Raw genomic sequence first — 26,477 nt, 5'->3', positions numbered from 1 at the left:
TGCTTTTACACCTTCAAAAAATTAAAACTTCAACTTAAAACCTACATATTTCGTTTTGTTGTATTTAATAATAAAATAAAAAAATGTGATGATTTTTTGCAATTTTTTTCAAAAAAATATGTAAGGAAAGCGGTTAAAAATTACATAGATCTACATCTATCAAAAATAGACAGATACTCAAATATAATCTCTTTATAATAGTTGAGTATTTTAATATTTTTGAAAAGAGAATTGTCATAGTTTTTTTCATACACTGGATTAGTTTTCTTTATGCAGGTTGTAAAAAATTAAGTGTCAAAAGCCATTTTTCTTCAGAACCATACCATGAATTCACAGAATAGGTAGATTAAGTTGAGATATTATATAATATGTATACCTTCAAAAACCATATGAAATATATTTACCTATCCTTAGAGTTCATCATTTAGGTTCTGGAGGGGGGGACTTTTGATAATTATTCTTGACAATCTCCAAAAAGAAAAAGATTAAGAAAAGAGGTTTTAGTTTCTATCATACTATTTCAAATTTTAGCTCTTGATTATGTTGGAAACATTAAAAACTTTTATTTTCCTGATAAGAGCAAATTCCCCCCCCCCCAGGTCTCAAACATCAAAGCATCTCCTTTTCCCTCCCAAAAGGAATACACAAGTGGAAAGAAACTGATTAAATTTAACATATCACTTACTTTTAAGAAAAACATATTACACATATGCTCTGTTTGATTTCATAATGATATTCACTTTCAAAAACCTCAAGGTTTCATAAAATGACTTTTAACATTACATTGCATTATGACATGGAACCTTGATTTATTGATTTTTTAGTCTTTGTTCACCCAAGGGCATGGAGTAGAATTTTTAAGTAACATGAGTAAAACATACAGAAACTAAAAACAAAGTTATTAATAACACAACACAGCAATCTGTTTACTTGTTTAACGATTTACCAGTATTTTTAAGTAGTTTAATTTGGAGAATAAGTTCAGTTGGTTACGTAAATTAAAGCAGCATTTAAATTAGAACATACTTCAAAATGGGAAATATATATACAGGGTGAATCAAAATTCATCATCAATATTTGGTGGGGAGGTAGGGAGGAAAAGAAGGAGATTTCACATAGGAAAGTATGGGTGCAGACGAACACATGGTGGTGTAGAGGACGCTGCATGTACACAACTTCCATACATAAGCACAGCTGTTTGACGTGTGCAGCAGTCGTCATTCGACTAAATGACTTTGCAGAAGTAACATGAATCGGTATACGTGGAATGAACTTGCAGATATGCATGTAAATGCCAGGCATATTCCAGAAGGTTCGGTTATCCATGCAACGTCGTTGTGAGTCATGCATTCTAGCACATGGTCAGCAGTTCGAGCACCTCTTTAAGTCTGTAAAACCGATGCAAAGAAATGTTACATGTAAGATAATAAATGTTTTTTTCCTTACTACTTCCATTTTATGTGTTCTTTCTATTATTGAACTGGAGTCATTTTCCCCTACTACATGGCATATGCACCCATGCATTCCTATGTGAAATCTCCTTTTCTTATTCCCTACCTTCCCGCCAAATATTGATTCAGAATCACCAAATATGATTCTGAATCACCCTGTATATATTATTGGTTTCTCCTAATTATTACCATATATTATTCTGGCTTACTATTCATGATTTACAGTCTTCTTATATAATACACAAAAAGAACAAATCTTACCAATACACTCATGTACCGTTATTGTAATAATGTTTACTCAGATATGAAGAAAGGAACAAAATGTAAACATTAAAAAAATTTTTCCCTCCCCATCAATGTATAAAGATTTTCTCTCTGCTTCCAACAAGAAGGTTAGAAAAATTGTGACAGCCAATTATTCTGCCAAAATAATTCTTTCTGCTGTTAATGTAGCAAACATGCAAGTATTTTTCTAGGCAGCTAATAATTTTTCACGTCCTCTCAAGAATTTTGGAAACCATCAAGTTTTAATTTGTCACATTATAATATGGAAATGAGACACTTATTAAAGGTCATGCCATTTCAAAATGGCATAACATAATAAAACTTTTCTCAAATTCTCAAGAAACAAGGAATTAATCATATATATGTTTCAAAGATAAAGAAATACTAATGAAAGTTTTACAAGATTGCACATATTTACTTTACATACAATTTAATCCTATAGATATGGATATATGTGTATATATATGTACAGACACGTACGAACAAACTTATGAAACCATTTTACATGCACAATATATACACATTCAATAAATACTTAACTTTTTTAACTATAATTTTTGTAACATTAAAAAAATAAGATTACATTTAATTAAATTCACACTAAATTATTACATAAGCAAATAAATTGGAGACTTGTAATTAAAACATAAGTTTAAATATAAAACCAATTAAAATTTCATTATAACAAGCAAGAAAAAGAACACGTAAAAACAACTTACTTCTTGAAGAACTGCTTCGAGTAATTTTTCCATTATTTCACACCGAGTTTCACCATCTCTAAAAAATAATTGTTCTTCTATCAGAAATTTAATTGCATAACCAATAAATTAGGATGAGCATCTTATAAATGTATAATCAATAACTTAAGATGAGAATATAAACTTCAATGAAAACAAAACTTGCAATTAAGATGCTGTTTTTCCAAATGTGTAAATTTCACATTGTGAAGTAGGATGTTATTTCAATCAAAATGAATAATATTATCAGGAAAATAACCTAATATAATCTGCAACCAACATTGACTGTAAAATGAGTAGCACCAGTCCTAATTAAAATAAATAGGTATTGTACTATCAAATAATCAAATCTATTTTCCATTCCTACATATAATTTATATAAAATTATAGTTGGAAAAAAGACTGCAATTCTGAAATAAATACACGGACTTAAAACTTTATAATCATATTTATGCAAATTGAGGGAGGGAAAGGCAGAAAATTCTCATGTATTTTCTCTCATTTTTAAAAAATGTATCTTCTCATTCAAAGAGTTATCACACTGGTTTCTTAAACAGCATTACATATAAAAATTATACATAAACATAAACAAATGCTTAATACCGGGAAGTAACTACGCAATGAATTTTGATTACTTATGTTCATTCAGAATCATATTTATTTATGTAAGTTATAATAGTTTACACCAAATTATTGCTCTGAATGATTTAATTAAGCATGTACTCTATGTGAATGTGATCAAAAGCAACTCTCAGAAGTAGCATATTCACAGATCAATGTAACAGTGCATACTGAAATGTTTATAAAAGAAGGTAATTAATTATGTTCAAATTTAAAATGCAAACTAGATTCTTAATGCAAGCTCAGTAATGTTTTTTAAAAAAAAAAAAAAAAAAAGCAGAAGAAAAGGTCTATTTCTGAAATTTCAGCATTGTTAGAAGGGGCATATTCTAAACTGTAAATAATAGGTTAAAATAAAGAGCTTAAGGAGTTACATTTGTTCAACCATGCTTCAAAAAAAAAAAAAAAAAAAAAAAAAAGGGGGTGGGTCTACCATGTAGTTTGACAAATAAAAAAAATGGGTTAGTAAGAGAGAGTGTTATCAGTAGACTGGTAAAAACAAACTCTTTTGGATGACCATTAAAATCTGAAACTATTCTTTTGTTTTAAAGCACTAAGTTTAAACTTTGAAGGAAATAGCTGTCTTTTATTAATGGTTTTTCGATGTTCAGCATATTTTAGCAAGTCAATTCAAATATTTTTATTCCTTCAATATTTCAGTTTATAATATATTCATAAACATTCTGGAACAGTATATCATATGATATTTTATCATCAGTGGGTTTTTACCAGAAACAGTTTTATGATGTTTTTTACATTTATGAACAGTACTCATTTAATATTATAAAAACCAACTTGTTAACAGATTTTTGCATTTGTTGAGTGAGTAACACTAGGTACAGAGTCCAGGACGATTTATCAGATTTACATGTCTTGTTTATCATCTTACTTGTCATGTCCTATCTCTTCTATATCTTACTTGTCATCTATTATATAGATAAGACAAGTAATAGACCGCTTCATACAGGAGTGGGGAAAAAATATATGGAATTAGCCGCAAAACACACATATTTGCCACAACACTTCCAGATGCATGATAGCACAATGAAAATCCGTCATGGGAAACAAAATATGGCTTTAGCAAGAGACCGCACATAACCCACACATTTGTGGAACTAATGATAAATTTTGCTTAGCACTGTGTACAACTAAACATAATTAGAACATGGGATAATGGCCCTCTTTTTCCAAGGCCAAGGAAGGGTAGTAACAGTGTGTGACATCCTTGCCGTATGAGGCAGAGCATTGTCTTGTTGAAAAATGGCTCCTGGGAGCTGTTGCATGAGTGGCAATACATGTGGTTGCAGGATTTCATGTACATACCACTGGGCTGTCATGGTGCCATGGAACAATACTAGGGGTGACCATGTATTGTAAGCAATGGCACCCCATACCATCACACCAGCTGTGGGAGCGATGTGTCGCTGTACAGCAAAGGCAGGATTGAGGCGTTCGCCACGGGCTCTCCACACATGAACACAATTGTCATCACTGCCGAGATTGAATCTGGATTCATTGCTAAAGATGACCTGGTTCCATTCCGCTGCTGTCCAGTTTCCTTGTGCTCAATACCACTCCAAACGGAGACGTCGATGGGTGAGCATCAAGGGCAGCACACATAATGGGCGCCACAATACCAACTGTCCTTCAGCCAGGTGCCTTCGTATGGTTCAAGAAGACACAGGGGCCCCTAGTGAATGTGCTACCTGTGTCTGGATGGCGGCCGATGAAGCAGTTGGCTGTAAGCGTGCATTTTTTACGATGTGGCAGTCTTCTCGATGACTGGTCTGTTGAGAGCGTCCTGAGCCTGATCTTCGTGTACATGACATCTCTCAGGTCCACTGGTCCCAACACCTCCTCACAACACAATCAGAGCGGCCTAATTGACAAGCTACTTGCCTACCTGACCACCTAGCTTCCATTATCCCGACGATTGTTTCCCTCTCAAAGTGTGATAACTGCTCATATTGTCTTCGAACACAGCGTAATGGCATGTCTGCCACAGCTTTTCTTTTGTACATGATTCAGCACACTCAAACAAGCTTTGGTTACCTGTTTTATACTCCACAGAGTACGACATTCAACGCCCTCTACCGGCTATACGTAATGCGCAATCACGCTTCATTTCTAATCATTTGCATATCTCCCCGACATGTAGCTTCATTACAAGTTTCGTTACGATGCCGCAATTATTTCTTGGTGCGCTAATTTTTTTGTCCATGAGTGTATATAGTGGACAGTCGTGCGCGCACAAAAATAGCTTCGTGGGCCTGGGGTTAAGAACCCCTACCGTACAATATGCAGTAAAACACCAGAATTTAATGGAAAACATTCCTAAAGTGTCGCAACAGCCGAAGGGAATCCTACTCAATTTTATTCTGACCATACAGGCATGCATATTCACCATAACTCTTTAACTGTCTGGATATTTTTTATCATATAGTATGTTACCACAGTTTACATAAACAGATTGCTTAAATTTTACAACAAGCAATACAGCACATAGAAAAAGACATCAAGTCTGACTTTATTTACTACTTATGTAGAAAATATAGGCATCAATAGATAAATTAAAAAATTAATCCAAACTAATGACAATATTTCAGAAAATTTGAATTAGCTGTGAAATTTCTAAAAAGTAATTCAGGGTTTGTACACATTTCTGCACACGGAAATTAAGTACTTTTAAGGACGTTTAAGGACCAGTAAGAAAAAATATTAAAGACTTATGAGCAAATGGGAACTGAAGAAATTCAATTAAAAATATTATCTATGCCTGAACTTCACTTTTACAACACCATCCTAAAAATAAAATAAATCTGGGAGTACAATGCATTATTATTAAACATAATTTAATAAATATAATTATTAATAAGTTAGAGAATAAAACAAATTTTGTGAAATCTATCAAGTAGCATTACATATTTTACACTTATAATAGTTGGACATATTTGAAAGAAGATAAGTGACACTTTATTTACATTTTACTAACAATTAGTTTTTATGATGATTCTCTCTCTCTTTTTTTTTTTTTTTTTTTTTTTTTTCCATATGTCTTATTTTGTCACATATTTGCCTAGTCTAGAGGTTTAGTAAATAGCAGGTAGACTTTATGTCAAGTGGCATGACTCATAACAAAAGACTGGCTGTTGTCACCACTGCTGCTTGCTTAGAGAAAGACCTGCTGATCAGAACAAACCTGAAAGGCCTGATGTGGGCAAAGTTGGAAAATTTTCAGTTAGTTGGGCTCTGTCTGACGCAGTCAGTGTTGTAACTTCATGTAAAGTCTCAGGGATTGTAACAAAGTTAATATACTTTAAGATTCCAATAAGCCACTAAAGCACTAGAGGTGATAAGTTATCTTGTATTATATTAAGTCTAACTAGATGTAAAGAATACGTTTTACATGAATATTTAAATTTTTGTGTTTTACCTTGTGACCACAGTACAGATTAATGAAAGACAATAGTGTGCTTTAATATGCAGAGATAATTTTAAGGTTAAGCAGTTAGTTATAAATAATTAAATTAGGTAATTAGATAACCTTAGTCATTATGGACTTACATGACCACTATTAAATTTTATTTATTTTTGAAAATATTTATTAAAAGAGTCTTATTAAAATCACAGTCTAATAAAATTTCACAGATTAAAATACATGTAGTAATTTATGACATTGATTCATAAACTATATTAGGATAGTTAACACATTAAAAGCTACAAAACATTTATGATGCATCTTTTTAATTTGAAGCCTTCCCAAACATTTTGGTTAGTTTATATCAATTTTCTTCTCTTTAAGCATCTTTTCTAACAATTAGAGATTTGTCTCAATACACAAACCAATGCTCTTGCTAGTTTCTGTGGGCTTTATCTCCTAACCTCTACACAATGTACGTCGATTTTCTTCTCTTAAGCATCTTTTCTAACAATTAGAGATTTGTCTCAATACACAAACCAATGCTCTTGCTAGTTTCTGTAGGCTTTATCTCCTAACCTGTCAACCTCTCCACAATGTACGTATGAGGGTTTACTTGATCTGGTAAAAGTTAAATAGTCCCAAATTCCCAACAGACGTAAAGCAAAATATCTCTATGTCTGAAAGTAACTACAAAGTCAGACAAAGGTTTAAATAAGCCTCTTATTTAGAAAGCCCTTAGAACACAGAGGCATGTTCTTATGCTAAGAAAATCAATTACAGCTCGTGGCGATGTAATTAAACAAGAAGAGTCAAATACAAACTAAAAATGTAGAAAATCGATATAAACTAACCAAAATGTTTGGGAAGGCTTCAAATTAAAAAGATGCATCATAAATGTTTTGTAGCTTTTAATGTGTTAACTATCCTAATATAGTTTATGAATCAATGTCATAAATTACTACATGTATTTAGTGGTCAAAGACTATACAATTTAATTTTAATTTAAACTGGCTCAGTAATTTGTATATTAATGTTTAACTATCATAACAAATGCAAATGTCAGCATCGATATTAACAGACGAATAATTACAAATTATAAGAGCGGGGAGGAACTAATGGAGCGAGCAAGCGGAAGTCAGAAACACTGTCTTACACTCCAAAAACCTCAGCTTAAAAACTGCCTAGGTGATTTGCATTCTAGTCAGGAAATAGAAATAGGAAATTATAGTAAAGGCTGAAATTATAAACAACTGGGTAATTTACATAATAATAACTGTATCTTTGAAGAATAATTTTCTTTTTCTTTATGTATTCAGTTTCTTTTCTTCAACATGTTTCCTTTTTATTTTAGAATTTTTGCATTTAAATAAAGGTTTCTGTTATTCTAAAAATACTAAATGCATTTAGAATGTATAGAAAAAATGCGCTAATTTTATTTCTTTAATAATATGAACATTCAGAAAAAATATGAAATGTATATGCCAAGGGCCGGTTACAGAGGTGTAGCAGAATTTTTTTAATTTAGTGACGCACTGAGAAATAAAATCTAGAAATGGAAAAAGTTTTAGAATTTAGAGTAAGCACTGGAAGCAGAATTTAGAAAGGCACTAAAATCCTAGAAATGTCTAAAATTCTAGAAAAATTATCCCTACCAATTCTGTAACATCAAAAAGCCAGAAATATTTTGGGAGAAAAATCAGAGGGGAAAAGTGTAAAATTAATTTTATACAGAAAATGCATATTCTGAGAATTCTGAATATGTTGACACAGTTACATGCAAAAATCTCTTAACATGAAAAAATTAAATTAAAAAATATCTCTTAACATTACCTATTAAGATTAATAGGTAGTAAGGCATTTTAATTAATTTCATAGCTATTTTGCTTTTGCTAAGAATTGTTTCTTTAATAGTGATTTATAGCATAATACCTCCTTTATTTTTCAGATTTAAAATATTGTATAATAAGTGTCAAAAATGGAACTTTTTACTATGAAAGCGGAAAATAAAAATGTTTTATTTTAATGTTATTTTTTAAATTTCAATATATTACAATTATTTAAATGAAATTTACAATGTTTTAAAAAAATCCTCGAAAAATTACCAGATACTAATTCAGAAGTCAAACAACAAAAATCAGCGTTATATTTACCAAATTTTCACAGACTAGTTTCGATGGTTTTACCGAACCACCATCTTCAGTAAAACCATCGAAACTAGTCCTGTGAAAATTTGGTAAATATAACGCTGATTTTTGTTGTTTGACTTCTGAATTAGTATTTATTCGGCGTGTCATTGTGTCTTAAATTACCAGATCCTGGATTTAAAAGTTCCTATAGAAACTGATCATAAAAATTGCCAGTATGTTGATAAGTTGCCAAATTTAGAATCGTTTAATAGAAGAATTCATATTCCCAAAAGCGAAAAGTTGTTTAAGAGCTCTTCATTAGAAAAAAATGAAATAATTTTGAAATGCTTATGTTTCACTTCTTGCTCAGAAATTCGAGTATCCTACCATTTATATTAGAAATAGGAACAAATTATAACCCATGAATCCATTCAAAAGATAACCATATTAGTCAATGAATCGCTGAACACATTCCTCGAAAATGCTAATTCATGCTAAAAAAAAAAAAGCAGTTGTAAAAACAGACAGAAATTTCAGATGATTAAAATTAAGGACTTTTAAGTAACAAAAATCAATCCCCCAAAACCTAAGGACTCTTAAGGCTGTACAAACCCTGAAATTAAACACTGTAATAGAAAAAGGACAACTTATTTGAATGTTTTCACTTTAATATAAGAAAAAGCAAGTATGTGGAAATGCTTCCAGGCATGGAAAAAAAATAATAAAAAAATTAATATTTACATTGACATATGAAAAATTTATCAATCCATATGATTTCTACATCAAATTAAAAATGTACATTTAAAGCAAGAACTGTATGAAACCTTTTTAAGTACTATAAAATAAAAAAGCACTTATTAAGATTAATAGGTAGTACGGTAGTAAAAAAAACAAAAAGGGATCTCTGATATGCATAAAAAGATACAAGAGTTGTTTTATATTAATTAGTCACTAAAACTATGTCTCTAAAATACATAAAAAAGTAAAATACTATATCTACCAAATGTTTAATAATTACTTTAGAGTTCTTAATAGCAGAAAAAACAGTTTAATTTCTTACCTCTCTCTAAACAATGACATTTTAAAAAGAATGAAACTGATAATTTTATAACAGTATTTAGATTTTAAATGAGAAGAATTAATTTTTAACAAATATCCTAATAAACCTTTCACAGAATTATGAGCACATATAACAGTAAAATAGTAATAATCAAAAACATTTTCAGAACAGTAATACTTAAATAATAATAATCCAAAAATTAGGAACAGGTTTTAGAGTAATAATAAAAATATATAATTAAATAACCCAAATAAGTTCATAAAGGTAGAATATTCTCTTTCTTTCTTTTCAGATGATAAAAGCAACAACAACAGTAATAATAATAATAAACAATTAGATGTCCTTGTTGTTGCTAACAATTTTTACTAACTTAAAAAAAAATTTCATAAATAAAAACTGTATTGTCAATGCATTGTCTCAAAATGCTTAATTAATAAATCCATATAATGAATGACATATATTCAAATTACCACTAACCACATTTTGCTAAAATCACTTTTTAGTACTTAAGTTACAAATATTCAGTTAAATATTCACATAACTATATATAAATATTTAACCTGTTTACTGCCATGCATGAGTATATCCATCACTATACTGCGACATATACTTAAAGCAGTTATTTAAAGTGTATTTCTAGGTTAACATAAAATTTATTAACCACGTATTTACACATATTACACATTTGTACACTAGGGGGAAAAATATCTATGCACATAGGCTTAAATGGCAGGGAAACAGTGCATAAGAATTGTGCACAGAACAAAACACTGGCAGTCAACAGGCTAAAAGTGCAAAATATATTACAACATTAAAAAAAAAATTACATACTTTTCTTCTTGTAAACTGAGAATCTGTTGTTTAATATTGTCATTTAGTTGCTGTATTAGTTCGGTAATGACAATCTGATCCTCTTTGGTCTCCCTGATTGGTTGAAACTTTGTATCTCGGATCCGAAGTTTATCTGCTTGAATATGGATGATAAAAAAGTTATTTAACAAATTGAAGAATCACACATAACAAATCCATACTTAAAAATACATATATAGGACAAAGTTTAAGATCTGGTGTGGTAGGGACTTCAGTGATTCTGGAAATTTCTGAATTTTAAATCATCAGATTAAATCTAGTCACATACAGACACTGCAACATTGAGACTTACTGTTTAGGGCAAACACAAGAAATGCTAACCTCATTCCCACAAGGCAACAGTAGGTGCAACTAGATAGAATTCACAAGCTGCACTCAATTGCAGAGTTTAGAGGCTGTGAAATTTTTTTTCAAGTTAGAAAGGTACAGGGCAACAAAATTCAGAACCCAACAAAATGCTCTGACCTCTCCTTTATAACCACTCAAAGGCTGAAAATGTGATCCAAGTGAATATTAAAACAAAGTCAATTAATGCATAGTTATTGGTTACTGTGACTGTCTAGCCAGCTGGGGTAGACAAATCACAGTTAGTCCAGAGAAAAGCAATTATGATACACCTGCCTTTTTTTTTTTTTTTTTTTTTTTTTTTTTGTTATTCTCCGTTTCTAGACTTTGAAAAAAAAGGGGGGATTTTATTATTATTCTATATACAGGGTGATTCTAAATTGTTTTTACAAATTAAGAGGGGTGATAGTACTCATCCAGATGAGCAATAATTACCATAGACCATACGGTCGCATTCCACTCTGAGAGGCAGAAAAAAGAATATTAGAATTCCAACCTGAACTTACCACAGTGTCAGAAGAGCGAATGAACAAGACCAAAAGTTGCACAATCAGTTTAGTGAAAAACTCACAGAGTGCACAAAACAGATAAAACTGAAAACTTGGCGTTCAAGGGTTAACTCGAACTCAGACTTTAATGGCAAATACTCAAATGCACATCTTTGGTTGGCAAGGTAACCTCACAAACGATTGCAATAAGTTAATTATCTAACCAAAGGCTGAATATTATCAACTCCAACATCTGCTGAGATTAGCATGAAAAGTTTTTGCTGCGTTCCCACTGTCAGGACTTTGTGTCCCCTAGAAGGACACATCAAGTAGAATGAGTGCAGCACAGTAAGTCCACGAGGACAGGATAGAAGATCATGAAGGAGGAAAAACTGTTACCTTGATACTTGATATCAAAGTAGCAGTTCCCCCCCCAATAGATATTTAGATAATTAACTTGTTGAAATTGTTTAAGACGTTGAGACCTTGCCAATCAAAGATGTGCATTTGAGTGTCTACCATCAAACTCTGAGCTTGAATTAACACTCGAAAGACAAGTTTTTGGTTTTATCTGTTTTGTGCACTCTCTGTGAGTGTTCTCTAAACTGATTGTGCAACTTTTGGTCTCAAATGTTCACTCTTCCAACACTGTTTGTAAGTTCAGATTGGAATTCTAATATTCCTCTTTTCTGCCTCTCTGAGTGGAATGCGACCCTATGATCTATGGTAATTATTACTCATCTATATATAGATATATTCTTGGTTTGTGGTTCAAAAGTCTGGATATTAGATGTCTGGATTTTGCACTTTGTACTGTATAAATGTTTTCATAGATGAGTAAAAAAAATATGCTACCATATGCATTTCAGAAACTGCAAGTTAAAGATTAAACAAATGATAGAAAAAATTATGCATTTCTTCAATCATAATATACGCAAATAATAATTTTAAAAAGTTGTGATAACTATAAAATTTAGATACCACCTGCTGAAAATAATGCAGAACTCATTTTAAGAACTAAAATGAAGCTATTAATCCAAGCAGAAGGAAGTTTTTACCTTTAAAAATTACTACATTGATACTGTACAATATTTATCATTGACATTGTCTAGTTTTACTGAAAAATTTAATTTATATAACATTAAAATAAATACCGATATTCACTGAGCAGCATTAACATTATGATCTTAGATAAAAGTATAAAATAAATAATACATATATATACTTCAGGGTTATGCTTATTTTTCCATTTTACATCCCAAGCATTTTAATGATCTATATTAGGAAAATCATAATACGAAACTGTGAACCAAAATAATTCATTCAATGTCATTCAAGGTAAACGCCACTTTCTCAGCTTATTTTACACTATGTGATTATTATGGATTAATTTTGTAAAATGATACTTCTGAAATAATAATATTTTTGAAAAATGACAGAAAGTATACCTAAAGGAATGTCATCTTCATCTTCACTGAACTGAGCTTCATGTTCAGTATTATTAACAACTGAAGTGTGATTTGTTTTAACCATTAGCTCTGAGGAATCTCTAAGAGGTTCATCTATTTTAACTGAAAATTAACAAAAGATTAATTTAATGATTCTAAGTAAAGATATATATATATATATATATTTCAAAAAAGAATCGAAATAAATATAAGACTTTCTTTTGCATAATTTTATGTACTATCAACCAATATTACTTTTTTCTTTTTTACTTTAATTTGGAACTAATTATGATCAATATCACAAGATGACAAACATCCATCTTCTAATCTTCATCATTTAAAGAATTCCAGACAGAAGAAAGAAAGAAAAAATAATCAATTATTAGGTTGTCTGAAAAGTCATGACACATTTTTTTTTATATGCTCTTCAAAGGTCCTTTATTTATATAAAGAACAATGATCAGTCAATAAACAGTATACAAGGTGTGACACACACACAATGGGAAAAAAAAAAAAAGACTGGTCCAATAAATCATTAAATTTAGAGAATCAGTTCTCCGTGACATTATCACCTTCAAAGTAGTTCATTTCAGCATTCACACACTTCTGCATTGGGTGCTGCCATTGCTGGTAAAAGTTTTGGAACGAGGTTTTTGGAAGGCCCTTCAGGAGATTCTCCGTTTTTGCCTGAACTTCTTCAGCTGAGGTAAAATGAGTTTTCTTTAAGTAAGATTCAACTTTAGGAAGTAAAGAAAAAGTCGCATGGAGCCAAATCAGATGAATAAGGAGGATGCCTCATCACAGTAATGTTTTCTTTGGTCAGAAACTGCTTGACAAATAGGCCAGTGTCAGTGGGTGCAACAGCCATCCATCACTCCACAAATGTGGTCTTTTTCCCCCCTAATTTTTTCATTTTTTTTTAGTACCTCAGGGTAGTAGTGTTGATTAGCAGCCTGACCGGTGGGAACCCATTCAATCATGAACATGCTGGGTGCCCAGCACAGCACGTTCATCATCTTTTACACTGTCCCTTCCCTCTGAAAACCTCTTATGCCCTTCAAACACATGCGCATGACACAAAGTTTCATCTCCATAAGCCTTGGTTAACATTTGAAATGTTTTCTCCGTGGCTGATTTCTTAAGAAACTTGATGTTGATTCATTGTTTGGTTTTTACGTTAGACAGTTTTCCGGCAGAATGCAGTTGCACATGTTCAGTCAATGACGCAGTACTCCCCACTGGCCTGGTTGGTTAAGTCAAAACTGGCCGCATGAATAGAGAAGGTGTATGGCATGACATCATCAAAACAGTTGTTGCCAGCTCCACTCTATTTTCAAGCTACACAGTTTTTTTTTTTTTTTTTTTTTTTTTTGTGTGTGTGTGTGTGTGTGTGTGCGTGTGTGTGTCCCATCTCGTATACCCCGTTATGTTCAATAATGCTTGCCTTTCTTTTAATGAATTCCACAATTCCTGATTCACACAAAAAAAAACTTAGCTTTATCAGCAACAAGCTGAACAAGGTGCTGATTCATGGTCTTATCTGAATTGAATGTTATACCATGAAACAATTCTGAAGAGATCAAAACAAGTGAAAGTCTGAAAGCATAGGATCAGGTGAGTATGATATGGATGGCAACACTTTTCATCAAAACTCCAATATTTTTTGTCAGTGACCAAAGATGTATGTGCTATTATTTCCAAGCTCCCACCAATTATTTCCAAGAAGCCATCAAATCAGTTCGAATGTATGCTGTTGCGAAGTGGACAGTTCCAATGAATACATCATCCAGAAACTTTCAGAGCTCATTAATGATACAGGAACAGCATTCCATCGCAATAACGTAAGACCACACACACCTGACAAAAATAATTGGAGTTTGGATGAAAAGTGTTGTCACACATATCAGATTCGCATGACCCTCAAACTTTCACATGCTTCCCTCTCTTCAAAATTTCTCTTGTGGTATAACATTCAGTTCAGATGAGGCTGTAAATCAGCAACTTGTTCAGATTTTTTGCTGATAAAACTAGATTCTTTTGTGAAAGAGGAACTACGAAACTCATCAGAAGAAAGCAAAAAGTAATCTAGCAAAATGGGGTAATACACTATTCATTGACCATTGTTCTTTGTATTATAATCAAAGAACATTTGAAGAACACAGAAAAAATGCATCGTGACTTTTCAGACAACCCAACAGAAAATCTCAATAAAACGTGTATGTAACAGATTCTTTATGAGAATAAATAAATAAAACTGATAAAAGAATGTTGAAAACATGTACATTTTACATCTGACTTACGAAATTGAGAAGTGCATATTATAATTTGTTTCATTAAATGTTTTTATGAAGAATTATCAGAAGAATAAAATTGTTATAATGACAGAAGAATAAGATGACCTTTTCCTTAAACTTCTCTTGTAAAAATTAGACCCATTTCATACGTACAACCAGTAAAAATTATATTTAGATTACTTACCATTTCATCTATATTAATAAAACCCATATTTACCTAGTTCTACCTCAAAATATGGTATTCAGACACTAATTGTGTTTCTTGTAAAGTATCTACAATATATTTATCTCAAACATATTAAAAAGTGACAGCGTGAAACATGAATATAGACATGATATTTTTCTTTTTGTGAAGCATGACAAAAATCTTCAGATACAAGTCTACAAAAGCAAAACTTTGCGAAATTATTTTTTTGGTTTTGAAGAAGAGGGACCTGTATCTCATCAACCTTAAAATCAACAGTTTTAGTCAAAATTTATGTCAAACTAAAATTGCTTTTTCTGCCTAATATTGAACATTCTGATTGTTTAAATATTTCTCAGATGATATACAATGAAGTATGAAGCAGGCATGATTAAGTTCCTGATGGATGTATCAGGTTTCTCTGTACCAGATAGTTATAGCCTAGTATTATCCATCAGTTTTGATGAAATCAGGAAATCAAATTTAACAGAAACAATCGGAATTAAATCCTTCTTGGTATCTTCATCATGATAGTACAAAAATTTAGATGACAAACATTATGATATATGTCAAAAATAATACTCTATCTACAATAAACGTCTACATCTGACATGTGCAATTCCATCCCCAGATAATAAAGTTACACACAGATTTTTCTTTGTATCTTTAGTTCTTATGGAACATGATTAACCCGTTCAGAACCAGCATTGCACATACGCAATGCAAAGATTCCACTACTACCAGCCCAGCTTCCTGTACACGCGACGCAACAATTCTGCTCCTATGAGCCCAGCATCGCGTATATGCAACATTAAAATGGAACGATTTATTTGAAGTTTTAAAAGCCAGTAAATGAAGCTAAGTGGTAATTGTTTTCACATAGGTTGATTCATACAGCATTTGACCTTCATGTATTGGCATTAGTTTCTGTTTTGTACTTCTGGATTTGAGAGATTTATTGAAATAAACAAACTGGAAATCACGGTACTTTGCACAGGCGTTTTTGTTTATTTCGTTAGGATTTTCTTTTTTCTTCCTATCTATTTATTTTGAAACTCAACATAAGCTTTCTTGGTTAATTAAAAAGTAACATTACAACATTATTACAAAAGGAGAAAGACTATTAGCTTCTTCGATACATAATGCGTCTTGCTAACATTTCTCAGAAAAGAGCCAGCTTTTTTTGTTTTTCTTACTTGATTAAATGTTAGCAAAAATATATAATGCCCTGAATGGTCATTATATATAATGAAACAGGCATTATGTTTTAGTATATAATGTTTTTACGTTACATATAATGTATAGATTGACGCGATCAGTAATGGATATTCCGCCAGTGGGAGTCTTTCCTTGATCACTTTCCAGTCATCATGGACGATGTTTTCGATTTAGAAAAACAGAAAGTTTTCTAATATAAACCTGATGTCACACAGGGTTTGAGGATGAAATATTTCTGAGTGTCTTTTGAAGAACTTTTGGGACATGAGTTGGGATTATATTCAGTTTCATTCCGCTACCCATGGCTAAGAGACTTTACTTAGAAACTTGTCCAAAATAATTGGTCACTCCATCTTTCCATCTAACCGAAAGACAGTTTCCGAAAATTTACATTGATAGAAAAGGTAATAAAAATAGGAGAAGATGCGTTGTGTGCACTAAAACCTAGGATGGTGTGGTGTATTTAATTATGGCAAAGCACGCTAGGGCTATCTGCCTACGGGAAGGGATGCCTTCGTGAAGGACTTTCTAAGGGAAACTGGCTCGTATACACGTTACACATGGGGAAAACCACGAAAACGCCCATGCAGCCAGCCCGTTCGCGGGATTCGAACCTCGGACCGAACTACCAGTGTTCAGCGACTTTACCGCTTGGCCGCTGGTGGGCCACTAAAACCTAGGAAAAGTGAAAGCAAACAACATATTTTGAGTGTGAAATATGCAATGTAGGACTGTGTCGAACCTTGTTTTGAATTATTTCACACACAGCAGATTTTTTTTTTTTTTTTTTTAATTTCTTATTTATAATTTGTTTTTATGTTTACAGTACTTATTTTTGTGTGCATAGTAATGATTTTAGTATTTTGCCTGCTTAATTTATTTCTATTAATGTGATATTCTTTATATTAATAAACATTAAAAACAAGTACATTAAATACATAACTTCAAAAATTGAAGTCATAATATCAAAATGCTGATTTTATACAATTTTTTTTTTTAATTAGGCTTAACTGCTCAAACTGTGCGGGCCGGTGGCAATGATCCATTTCAGCGGGTGCGGTCCTGTGACTGCACTTCGTTCTTTCAACGCTGGTCCTTAAGGTAGTCCTAAGGAGTCTTGTATCTTTAGTTCTTATGAAACATGACTATGGAGTCTTAAAAAGACATCATAAAAAATATCTTACAGCACATATCTGATGACCAGAGGAAATGCTTTCAGAAGTAAACACTAGCTAGAGATGACTACTCAGAAAATATGATTGGAAGAAAAACAAATTCTTTGGAAAACACAGTTTCATTTCTTATTACAGTTGCTAAAACAAGCTAACCTTTTATTGATAATAAATACCAAATGCTAATATATTTTATAGCATGAAGTGAACAATTTCGAAATTTATTAATTTTTTGAGGTTGGGGATTTGACACCTAGAAGATCCTTAAAAAGATGGAGGTTTGTGTACCATATGCTTCCCCCCCCCTCTTCAAGAAGTCCCTTATAAGTAACAATGACCCTGTTGGGTAGTTTCGTTGATCCTTAAAGAGATGCATTTATTTAACAAACGAAGGGAAATGTAGGGATGATTGACTAAATTGCTTGATGCTTTTCCTTGTAGATAGAAAATTTAAAGTGGCAGCTAATTCCTAATCAGACTACTCAGTGATATGTTGAAGAGAATGTATAATTCCATTACAAAAAAAAATTCTTTCATCTTTTTTATTTATCTCAGGTTTCCATCTCATTTTTTACACCTGAATTTTTTTTCTATAGAATTCATGACCTTACTCTTTTTTAAGTTTACAAACATTCATAGCTTTTTAAATGAAAAAAACTGATGCAAATGTTGCAGTAAACAGAAAAGTTACTTATAGTTGTATTTCCTCGTAATTTTTAGTTGTTTTGTTAAAAATATTCTAATTCTTTAAATTTTTTTCCATGGAAGGAATGGTTAAAAAATAAAAACTTGCCATTACAGAAATTATTAAAATTTAAATTGCAGAAAAGTTAAAATTTTAAATCTAAATAAGTGTTAAAAATTTTTCATGAAAACCTAATACTTAAGAGTGAATTTAAAATATATGCAATGCTTACTTTAAATATGACCTGTACTGTATACTGTTTGTATTATTTTGCATTGCAAGTTTTTTAAAGAAAAAAGCTTTCATATTGCAGAGAAAAACTGTGCACTGTATACAGTTTTTGAAAGAATGGCAAGTTACAAGATAGTTAGTTGCCATCTTTAGCTCCTTGTATAATGGTTCTGAGTTTTATAATATAACATTTCACAAACCCTTGTAGAAAACTTGCACTTTCGCATTTCTTTTCCAGTCAACCTTCTTTTCCGTTTTGGCATATTGCTATAAAATGAAGCCCCCCCCCCAAAAAAAAATCCGCAAAATCTTGCAAAGATAAATAATATTTCAAAGAAGTGCAAGATACTCTATTTATGATTTACGAATGAGGTTACCCCGAATTTTGAACGTGCAAGAATGAAAAGGAAGCACCAGGTAAAACTGGATCCTTAATACAAAGACCTCTGACAGTGATAAGTGGTTAAGACTCCGGGGACATCAAACTTGACAGTTCAATCAACCCTTTCAGCTTAGAAAATGGGAGAAAAGAAATGACCACTAACAATGAAATATCTGTCCTTTCACACAGCAAATACCAAGGCCAAATAATGGCCATCCCACCACCAAAAGGTTAATCCGATGAGAAAAATAAAATAATAAATATATATCAAGCACTGAATTAAAAAATATTAACTACTTACTTCCAGAAGGTGAACAAAATTCTGGAAAAGTTTCTTTTAATAAAACTTGCAACTCCGGATCTAATTTTGAACTATCAAACAGAGGTGATAAGGACCTAAAACGAAAAAAAGTTTATAAAAAGAACTAATTTTTATTGTGTTTTGAAGTTTCAAAATACAGAACATATATCAATGTTTCGTCAAAAGCTAACGGTGCTTTTTGGAAGTGAGGCATCACTTAATGGCAAATGTAAACTTTGGCGTGAAAGCTAATTAAGTAAGAGCAACCCTAATAATATTTAAAGCTTCATGAAAAGAATGACTACTTTATTAAATCCAGAATAAATAAAAGAAAATTAAAGACAAATACAAAATAATTTTAACAGATTAATTTCAGATTATACAGAAGGCATAAAGCTGCCAATTTCATTTAGCATTTCAGAAAACATCTGTATTCTTCATGCAATTGCTACCATTTGTCAAGGTAGGAATCTAGATCTAATCATTGCCATGCAAATATTTGTCATTTCATACATGATATCTATATCAAGATCAATAATAATCTTGCATTTATAGTTAATTTGCAGATGTTCTTATTCTACAATTGCTAATTAGCTTAACTGCAACAAAATTCTTGAATTGATTATAATTCTTTTCACTTATCCACAGCAAGATCATTGCACTGCTATTTAAGATGCAATATAAAGAGACTACTACATTCAACACTTCAGTATACATACAATGACTGACACCCCATTAACACCAAATGATTTATATAACCTCAGTTTCTGCCACCTGGAAGCATTGGTTTACAAATAAATAATACAAAATAAAATTATAACCTAATAGTCTTAAATTCTGCGAACTGTAATATCTAACTGCTCATGATTTAAATTATAATTGGTCAATTTACTTGCTCTTACACATCTAAAAAAGGCCATTTTAAAACTGAATTATTATTATTAGTTCTTACAAATCAACTTAGAAAAGGTACTCTTCTGTTATTGGGATTGAATTCAGAAATGTATGCTATGTACATGCACGTGCCTATGTGCATATACACACATATGTATACATATTTATATACATGCAAACATGAACACATGCATGCATACACAAATACATTGCTGAATCCCGTTCCGATAACAGAAGAGTACCCTAAAAAAAAATATGGCATTTATACTACTACAAAAATAAACAGGCAACATGGGGAACTAGTACAAATATCTTAATGGTTTGCATGATTTAAGTGCCTGAATTACATGCCAGTGTTTAAACCTTCAATAAGATAGCATTTTAAACATAAATCTTATCAGCTCATTAGGTGGAATTAAAACTTGATTTCAAAAGTTTTTCAAATTGTAATTAAATTCCTCATGTACAAAAAATATAATGACTATAAAAAATGCATTCAGATGCACTGCTAAAAATATGTGAATAGAATGATTAACAATACCATTAAAGAACTGCTCAAATAAAAATCCCATCCCAAATTTGTACATACTCAAGTTACTTCCTTTCTTTTAGATACAGATCTTATTTGATAGAAACTTTAAATTAATCTTTCACATTTGTATGTAACCATCCAGTCATCAAAATATGCTTTACCACTGCACTTGTATGTTGCCATTCTATTTTTTACCATTATGCCTACATGTAGCCTTTTATCACCCATTGATGGTGTGTGGAGGGAATTGGGATGGAGGGGTAGTAGTTCATTAAAACTTTGCGGGCCGCGCATTTATTGAAGCGCCATTATGCTGCCGCCGATTCACGCAGGTTCTACTGCTCGCCAACGGTGATATTTATGCAATTTTTCGAAACATAAGTAGTTGGTATATAATTATTATTAAAGAAAGCACTAAAATAACTGTTACACTATTTTTTTTTCATTTTATTCCAATTATATTTTTTAATTAGTACTAAAACGTTTTATTTAAAAAATTTAACACCTAGGATCCATAGTTCTTTTTAGTATGATAATTCTGAAAACATTTTCCAACATGCAGAGAAACGTTGCAGGAAGAACACATGCATGTAGTGGAACTTCTTTTCTTTTTGGCAGTGCAGACTTTACAGGCCCTTCGCGGGTTTCGAATTCTCCCATTACCACTAATATGTGTTAATTCTATGTTTTCTCACGTCCATAGTAAGTCTGCCTGGTGGATCAAACCTCGGCGATCTTTTATCACATTGAGCAGCCGATCTTGATTGTTGCCCCTCTTCATTCCCATTAATCCATGCTAGTGCAAGGTTTAGTAAAAATTGTTTGAATCTAATAGGATTTTCAGAATTTTTTATGTATATCTGGAACACATTGAGTAATGCACAGTTTATGAGATATAAACCTTTTTTTTTTTTTTTTTTTGTCCATTTTTTTGTTTTCTGAAGTATGGAATAACACGATAGGTATTGAGCGGCGTGATCAACACCTTTCATAAATTTATTATACTCTTGTATGCAAATTGGTTTAATGCACTTCTTTTTGGTTCTTTTACTCACACATTCGACCATGTCTGCTGAAGTTATCATAGAAATCATCATTATCAACTTTTTGGCCGAATTCCATTTTTGTACCATAATTTTCCCTTTTCTACAAAATTCCATTGACTTATTTTTCAATGTAGCAGATTTTAAACAATTTAGCACTCCTCTGTTTACTATAATTGTTCCACAGATGTTTGTTTTATGCTTTAGTAACTCCTCTGCAACCTTTACACTATTGTAATAGTTGTCCACATATAAATTGTGTCATAAATTTAAATATGGCGATAGCACGGACAATATTGTTGCAATTAGCGATTTTCCTTGCGTGCAATATATTTCTAAATTGCATATATAACCAGATGTCGCCTCACACACCATACGGACTAAAATTTCATATTTTATCATTTTCGCACGATTATATGTACAAAAAGATAGCCTGCCCCTCCATGGAATGATACCTTCATCCAGCGATAATTCTTTCTCGGGTTTATTAATTTTTTGAAACTTTTCTACCGGGTACGAGTAAACTGGTTTTATTTTATCAAGCCTTTCTTGGCAATGCTCCTTATTACTGAAGTGCTAATACTTCCATAACTGCTGAAATCGGTTCTGGCATAGTATTCCAAAAATAGGTGTATGTAATCCAGGGTGAGTAGACCAATAATCATCTTTTTCTGGTTTTCTTACTATTCCCATTAGGATAACAAACCTCAAAAGTTTTTTCATTTCTACAACATTTGTATCAATCCAAGCTTTATTCTTTTTGATTCATTGTTGTTATCATTATTCTGCTGATTATGATATAAGTTTGTTTGTGTGGCAAACAAATTAAATAAATCGTCCGCAATGAACAATTCCACAGTTGATAATATATCTGGTGTGTATGGTACCTGTAACTCAAACCGTTCCAGGCAAGCATGAAAGTTAGGTTTAAAATCAATTTCTGACCAATCATTTGCCACAGAATTCTCTTCATCACTTTCAGATTCACTAATTATTGGTCTTCCCTTATTTCTGAATCATCTCACAATTATATCGCTCCCACTGTCCAAATCACTTTCACTATCAGAGCAATTATCCTCTTCTGAAAACAGATCAGCATATATTTCCTCATCGAAGAGCATTTTGAAGGATATCTTTAAATCTAACGTAAGTTTCCGATATTTGAAGGCAGCGAAAGACAGTCTCAAACTAACAAAACAAGCGTCCACGAAAAAAGATTTCAATAATAGACAGTCTGGTCAATTGGGAGAGGGAAACAATTGAAACCAAGGTTTCCTGATTGTTAAATGTTTTGCTATAGTATGTCTATCTATACAAATGTCGAAGTGAAGCATCGTCGTTGGCGAAAATAAGTCACGTGTACGTGACAGCGGCTGATAACTGTTGCCGAGCAAAAGTCACGCCAGCGTGACAGCGGCCGATAACCGTTGGAGAGCAAAAGTCATGCCAGCGTGACATCGGCCCGGAAAAAGTTAAACTGCAGAAGCTTGTTTGCAGTATTCCAGGTATCCTTCTCCATCTTGCCCCATCTACTAATTTATGCAACATGTACTATGGAGTGTAAGCAGAAATATATATTTTTTTAAACTCACTTACTAAACTTCCAAGTTAAGGTGTAATATATTTCAATAAAAATGTTTTTATCTTGACTAAATAACAAAAAAATTACGAGTTGATTGCAAGACTCCATACATATAAATATGGGTACAAAAAGTTAATACAAAATCTGACAACATTTGTTTCCAAATATATCACAAATTTTTATGGCATGGCTAAATAAAAATTTAATTATCTGAATGACAGTGTAACAAAAATTTCAATTTGCACATAATATACAACATCAGCAGCATCTATAATCACTAAGGTAAAACTTGATGGCCACATCATACACCATTTATCATATAATAAAAAATATATCATCTTTATAGGAACATGGTTGAATATTAATGTAATAAGAGAAATATGGAGGTATAATTTCATGGCTGAACAGTGAAAGCTTTTCAATTTATCTTTAAATAATACTAAACATTTCTGTTAAAATAATTCACACACATTATATGACAGATTTTTAAAGCTAGATATTACATCATACATAATAAAATTAATAATTATAATGCAACATAAAAAATGTCATTATTTTACAAAAATCATATAAACTTTTCTACTTAAGTACAGGTATAATACTCACGGTAAAACCCGTTTTTCCAGAATATGCTTCAAAGACGTGTATATACCTTGCTTAACTTGTGCCTTCAGAGATAAGCAAAAATTAGGCATTATCTGAAAAAGAATAATTTAATTAAATTTTAAATAAGCTTCAGTTCTGCAAGGGGGGAGAAAATACTTTGTATAATGAATCAAATAATTACATACCCGGCATAAAAAGTCTAACAAAGTTGCAGTGATAACAGGATGAGATCTTACGGAATGATATATTACAAGGATAGCAGGCTCTAGAAAAATAAAATTAATTCTATACAAATCTTTGCAAATTAAATGTTTTGAAATAAAAGGAAATAAAAAAGTGAAGCAAGGATTTTCTTTAAAACACAAAACATTTTTACAAGTATATTTCTAGCTTACAAATTAATTACCTGTAGATGGAAAAAAAAAAAAAAAGAAAGAAAGAAAATAACAGTAAGAAACTTTGTAATTGTAACACTATTAAGATTTCACAAATTTGAATTCTTAATTTAAAAAAAAAAGGATATTAGTAAGACGACACAAAGATAATATCTCAATGTTATTTTACAAATAAATAAATAAATAAAATACAAATTAAGAGTTGAGGAATAAATAAAACTAGAATTTAAAAATCTATAATTGTATTTATAGAAATTAATCTATTATAGAATTTAAAAATCTATAATAAAAGTTTTAAAAAAAAGTACCAATATTCATAATGTTGTCTTTCTCAGGATCAAAAAATAACCAGTCATAAAATAAGGAAAGTTTTGCACTAGAGGCTGCAACATTAGATGTACAAGTTGTCAGTAACCAGCCAATTACTGCCCAACGAGGAATGATGTCTGAACACAAAGCTTCATTTGTTGGATGAATGACTCCACAGATGTAACGAATAAGATCACAGCGAAGAGTTTGGCTTTCAGGTGTTGAAAGATACTTTAAATGGAAAAAAGCAATCTTTAATTTTTTTTTTTACATTTTCTAATACTTAAATAGTTTTAAACTTTAAAAAAACTGTAAAGGAAAAAATATTAGGTAAACATAAATAATAAAAGACATACAGTGGATGGACAAAAATATGGAAACACCTTGTGAAATGCATGTTTGAAAAGAAAGATTGATTTTAATGAAATATGTAGGTGGCGCTGGCGTTTTTGACTACTGACGCCACCTATACAACTTCGTAAATGTGCTAAACAGTTCAGTTGTTGTCGGAGTACTGTTATGTGAGGTTGTCATTGCATTATGTCAGAGTTAACAGACTTCGAACGTGGGCAAATTTTTGGAGCACATATGGTAGGTGCTTCCGTAAGCAAGGTAGCCGAGGTGTTTAGTGTTTCAAGAGGTACTGTATCGAAGATTTATTCCGCATATTTGAAAAGCGGAAAAACATCATCTGCTAAATCACAGGGTGGACAAAAGTGTGTCCTGAGTGATCGTGACAGACGATCATTAAGGGCAATTGTGACGAAAAATAAGAAGACCACAGCTGCAAAAGTTACTGCTGAAATGAATGTTGTGTTACCGAACCCTGTGAGTACCAAAACAATTAGAGGGGAGCTTCATAAACAGGGAATTGCTGGCCGTGCTGCAATTGAGAAGCGACTCATCAGTGATGCTAATGCCCGTAACAGGAAAAGGTGGTGTTTAAGTCATAAAGCCTGGACTATAGAGCAGTGGAAGCGAGTAATATGGTCTGACGAGTCTTCTTTCACATTGTTTCCCACTTCTGGCCGAGTTTATGTTTGGAGAACGCCATCTCAACATGGCGGAGTGAAACATGGTGGGGGGTTCTGTTATGGTTTGGGCAGCCATATCGTGGTTCTCTGCTAGCCCCATGATAACTGTGTCAGGGCACATGACTGCCAAGACTTATGTGAACATTTTGGCCGATCAAGTTCATCCCATGGTACAAACTTTGTTCCCCGATGGTGATGGTATCTTCCAAGACGACAAAGCCCCTGTTCACACAGCTCACATTGTCCAGGACTGGTTTTCTGAGCACGAGGATGAGTTGTCCAATCTCCCCTGGCCACCACAGTCACCAGACCTGAATATTATCGAACCTCTGTGGTCTACATTGGAACGGAAAGTGCGTTCTCGTCATCCACCGCCAACATCGTTATCTGAACTTGCCACCGTTTTGCAGGAAGAATGGTATAATATTCCCTTGGCAAACATACAGGAACTGTATTTATCCATTCCGAGAAGACTGCAAGCTGTTTTGGGATGCCAACGGGTTTCCTACACCATATTAAGCAAAGAAACATGTTTTTTTAAAGGTGTTTCCATATTTTTGTCCAACCCCTGTAAAATACTGTACATGTATCTATTTTAAGAAGTTAGTTTTTAATTGCTTTACTGCAATTTGAATGTAGTAAGTACTTCACTACATTCAAATTTCAGTAAAGTAATTAAAAAAATACTACAAAGAATTTTCAAAATCTACTATATAATTAATTCCTAATACTTAAGACTATAATTCATATATTTAAATTATCA

At 32.0% G+C, this 26,477-nt stretch overlaps 1 protein-coding gene across 2 annotated transcripts in view; it reads right to left on the bottom strand.

Moving 5' to 3' along the window:
• The window catches only part of IntS3 (integrator complex subunit 3), a 136,938-nt gene that overhangs the window by 51,636 nt on the left and 58,825 nt on the right, over nt 1-26,477 (bottom strand). The window contains exons 11-17 of one of the 2 annotated variants that reach the window (XM_035353568.2): nt 24,680-24,911; nt 24,162-24,241; nt 23,977-24,068; nt 19,320-19,414; nt 12,853-12,975; nt 10,533-10,668; nt 2,456-2,513 (exon numbers count right to left, since the gene is read on the bottom strand). In XM_035353568.2, coding sequence (XP_035209459.1) covers nt 2,456-2,513; nt 10,533-10,668; nt 12,853-12,975; nt 19,320-19,414; nt 23,977-24,068; nt 24,162-24,241; nt 24,680-24,911 — 816 coding nt within the window. The remainder of the gene's footprint in view (nt 1-2,455; nt 2,514-10,532; nt 10,669-12,852; nt 12,976-19,319; nt 19,415-23,976; nt 24,069-24,161; nt 24,242-24,679; nt 24,912-26,477) is intronic. The other variant, XM_035353569.2, reaches the window with a different exon arrangement.

The sequence above is a fragment of the Stegodyphus dumicola genome, chromosome 2 (genome assembly GCF_044657685.1).
Source record: "Stegodyphus dumicola isolate Sdum_Otavi_A_Nest chromosome 2, ASM4465768v1".
In the NCBI taxonomy this organism is placed as follows: domain Eukaryota; kingdom Metazoa; phylum Arthropoda; class Arachnida; order Araneae; family Eresidae; genus Stegodyphus; species Stegodyphus dumicola.
Note: the sequence above shows the minus strand (reverse complement) of the source record. Positions and strands in the feature narration are given on the sequence as shown.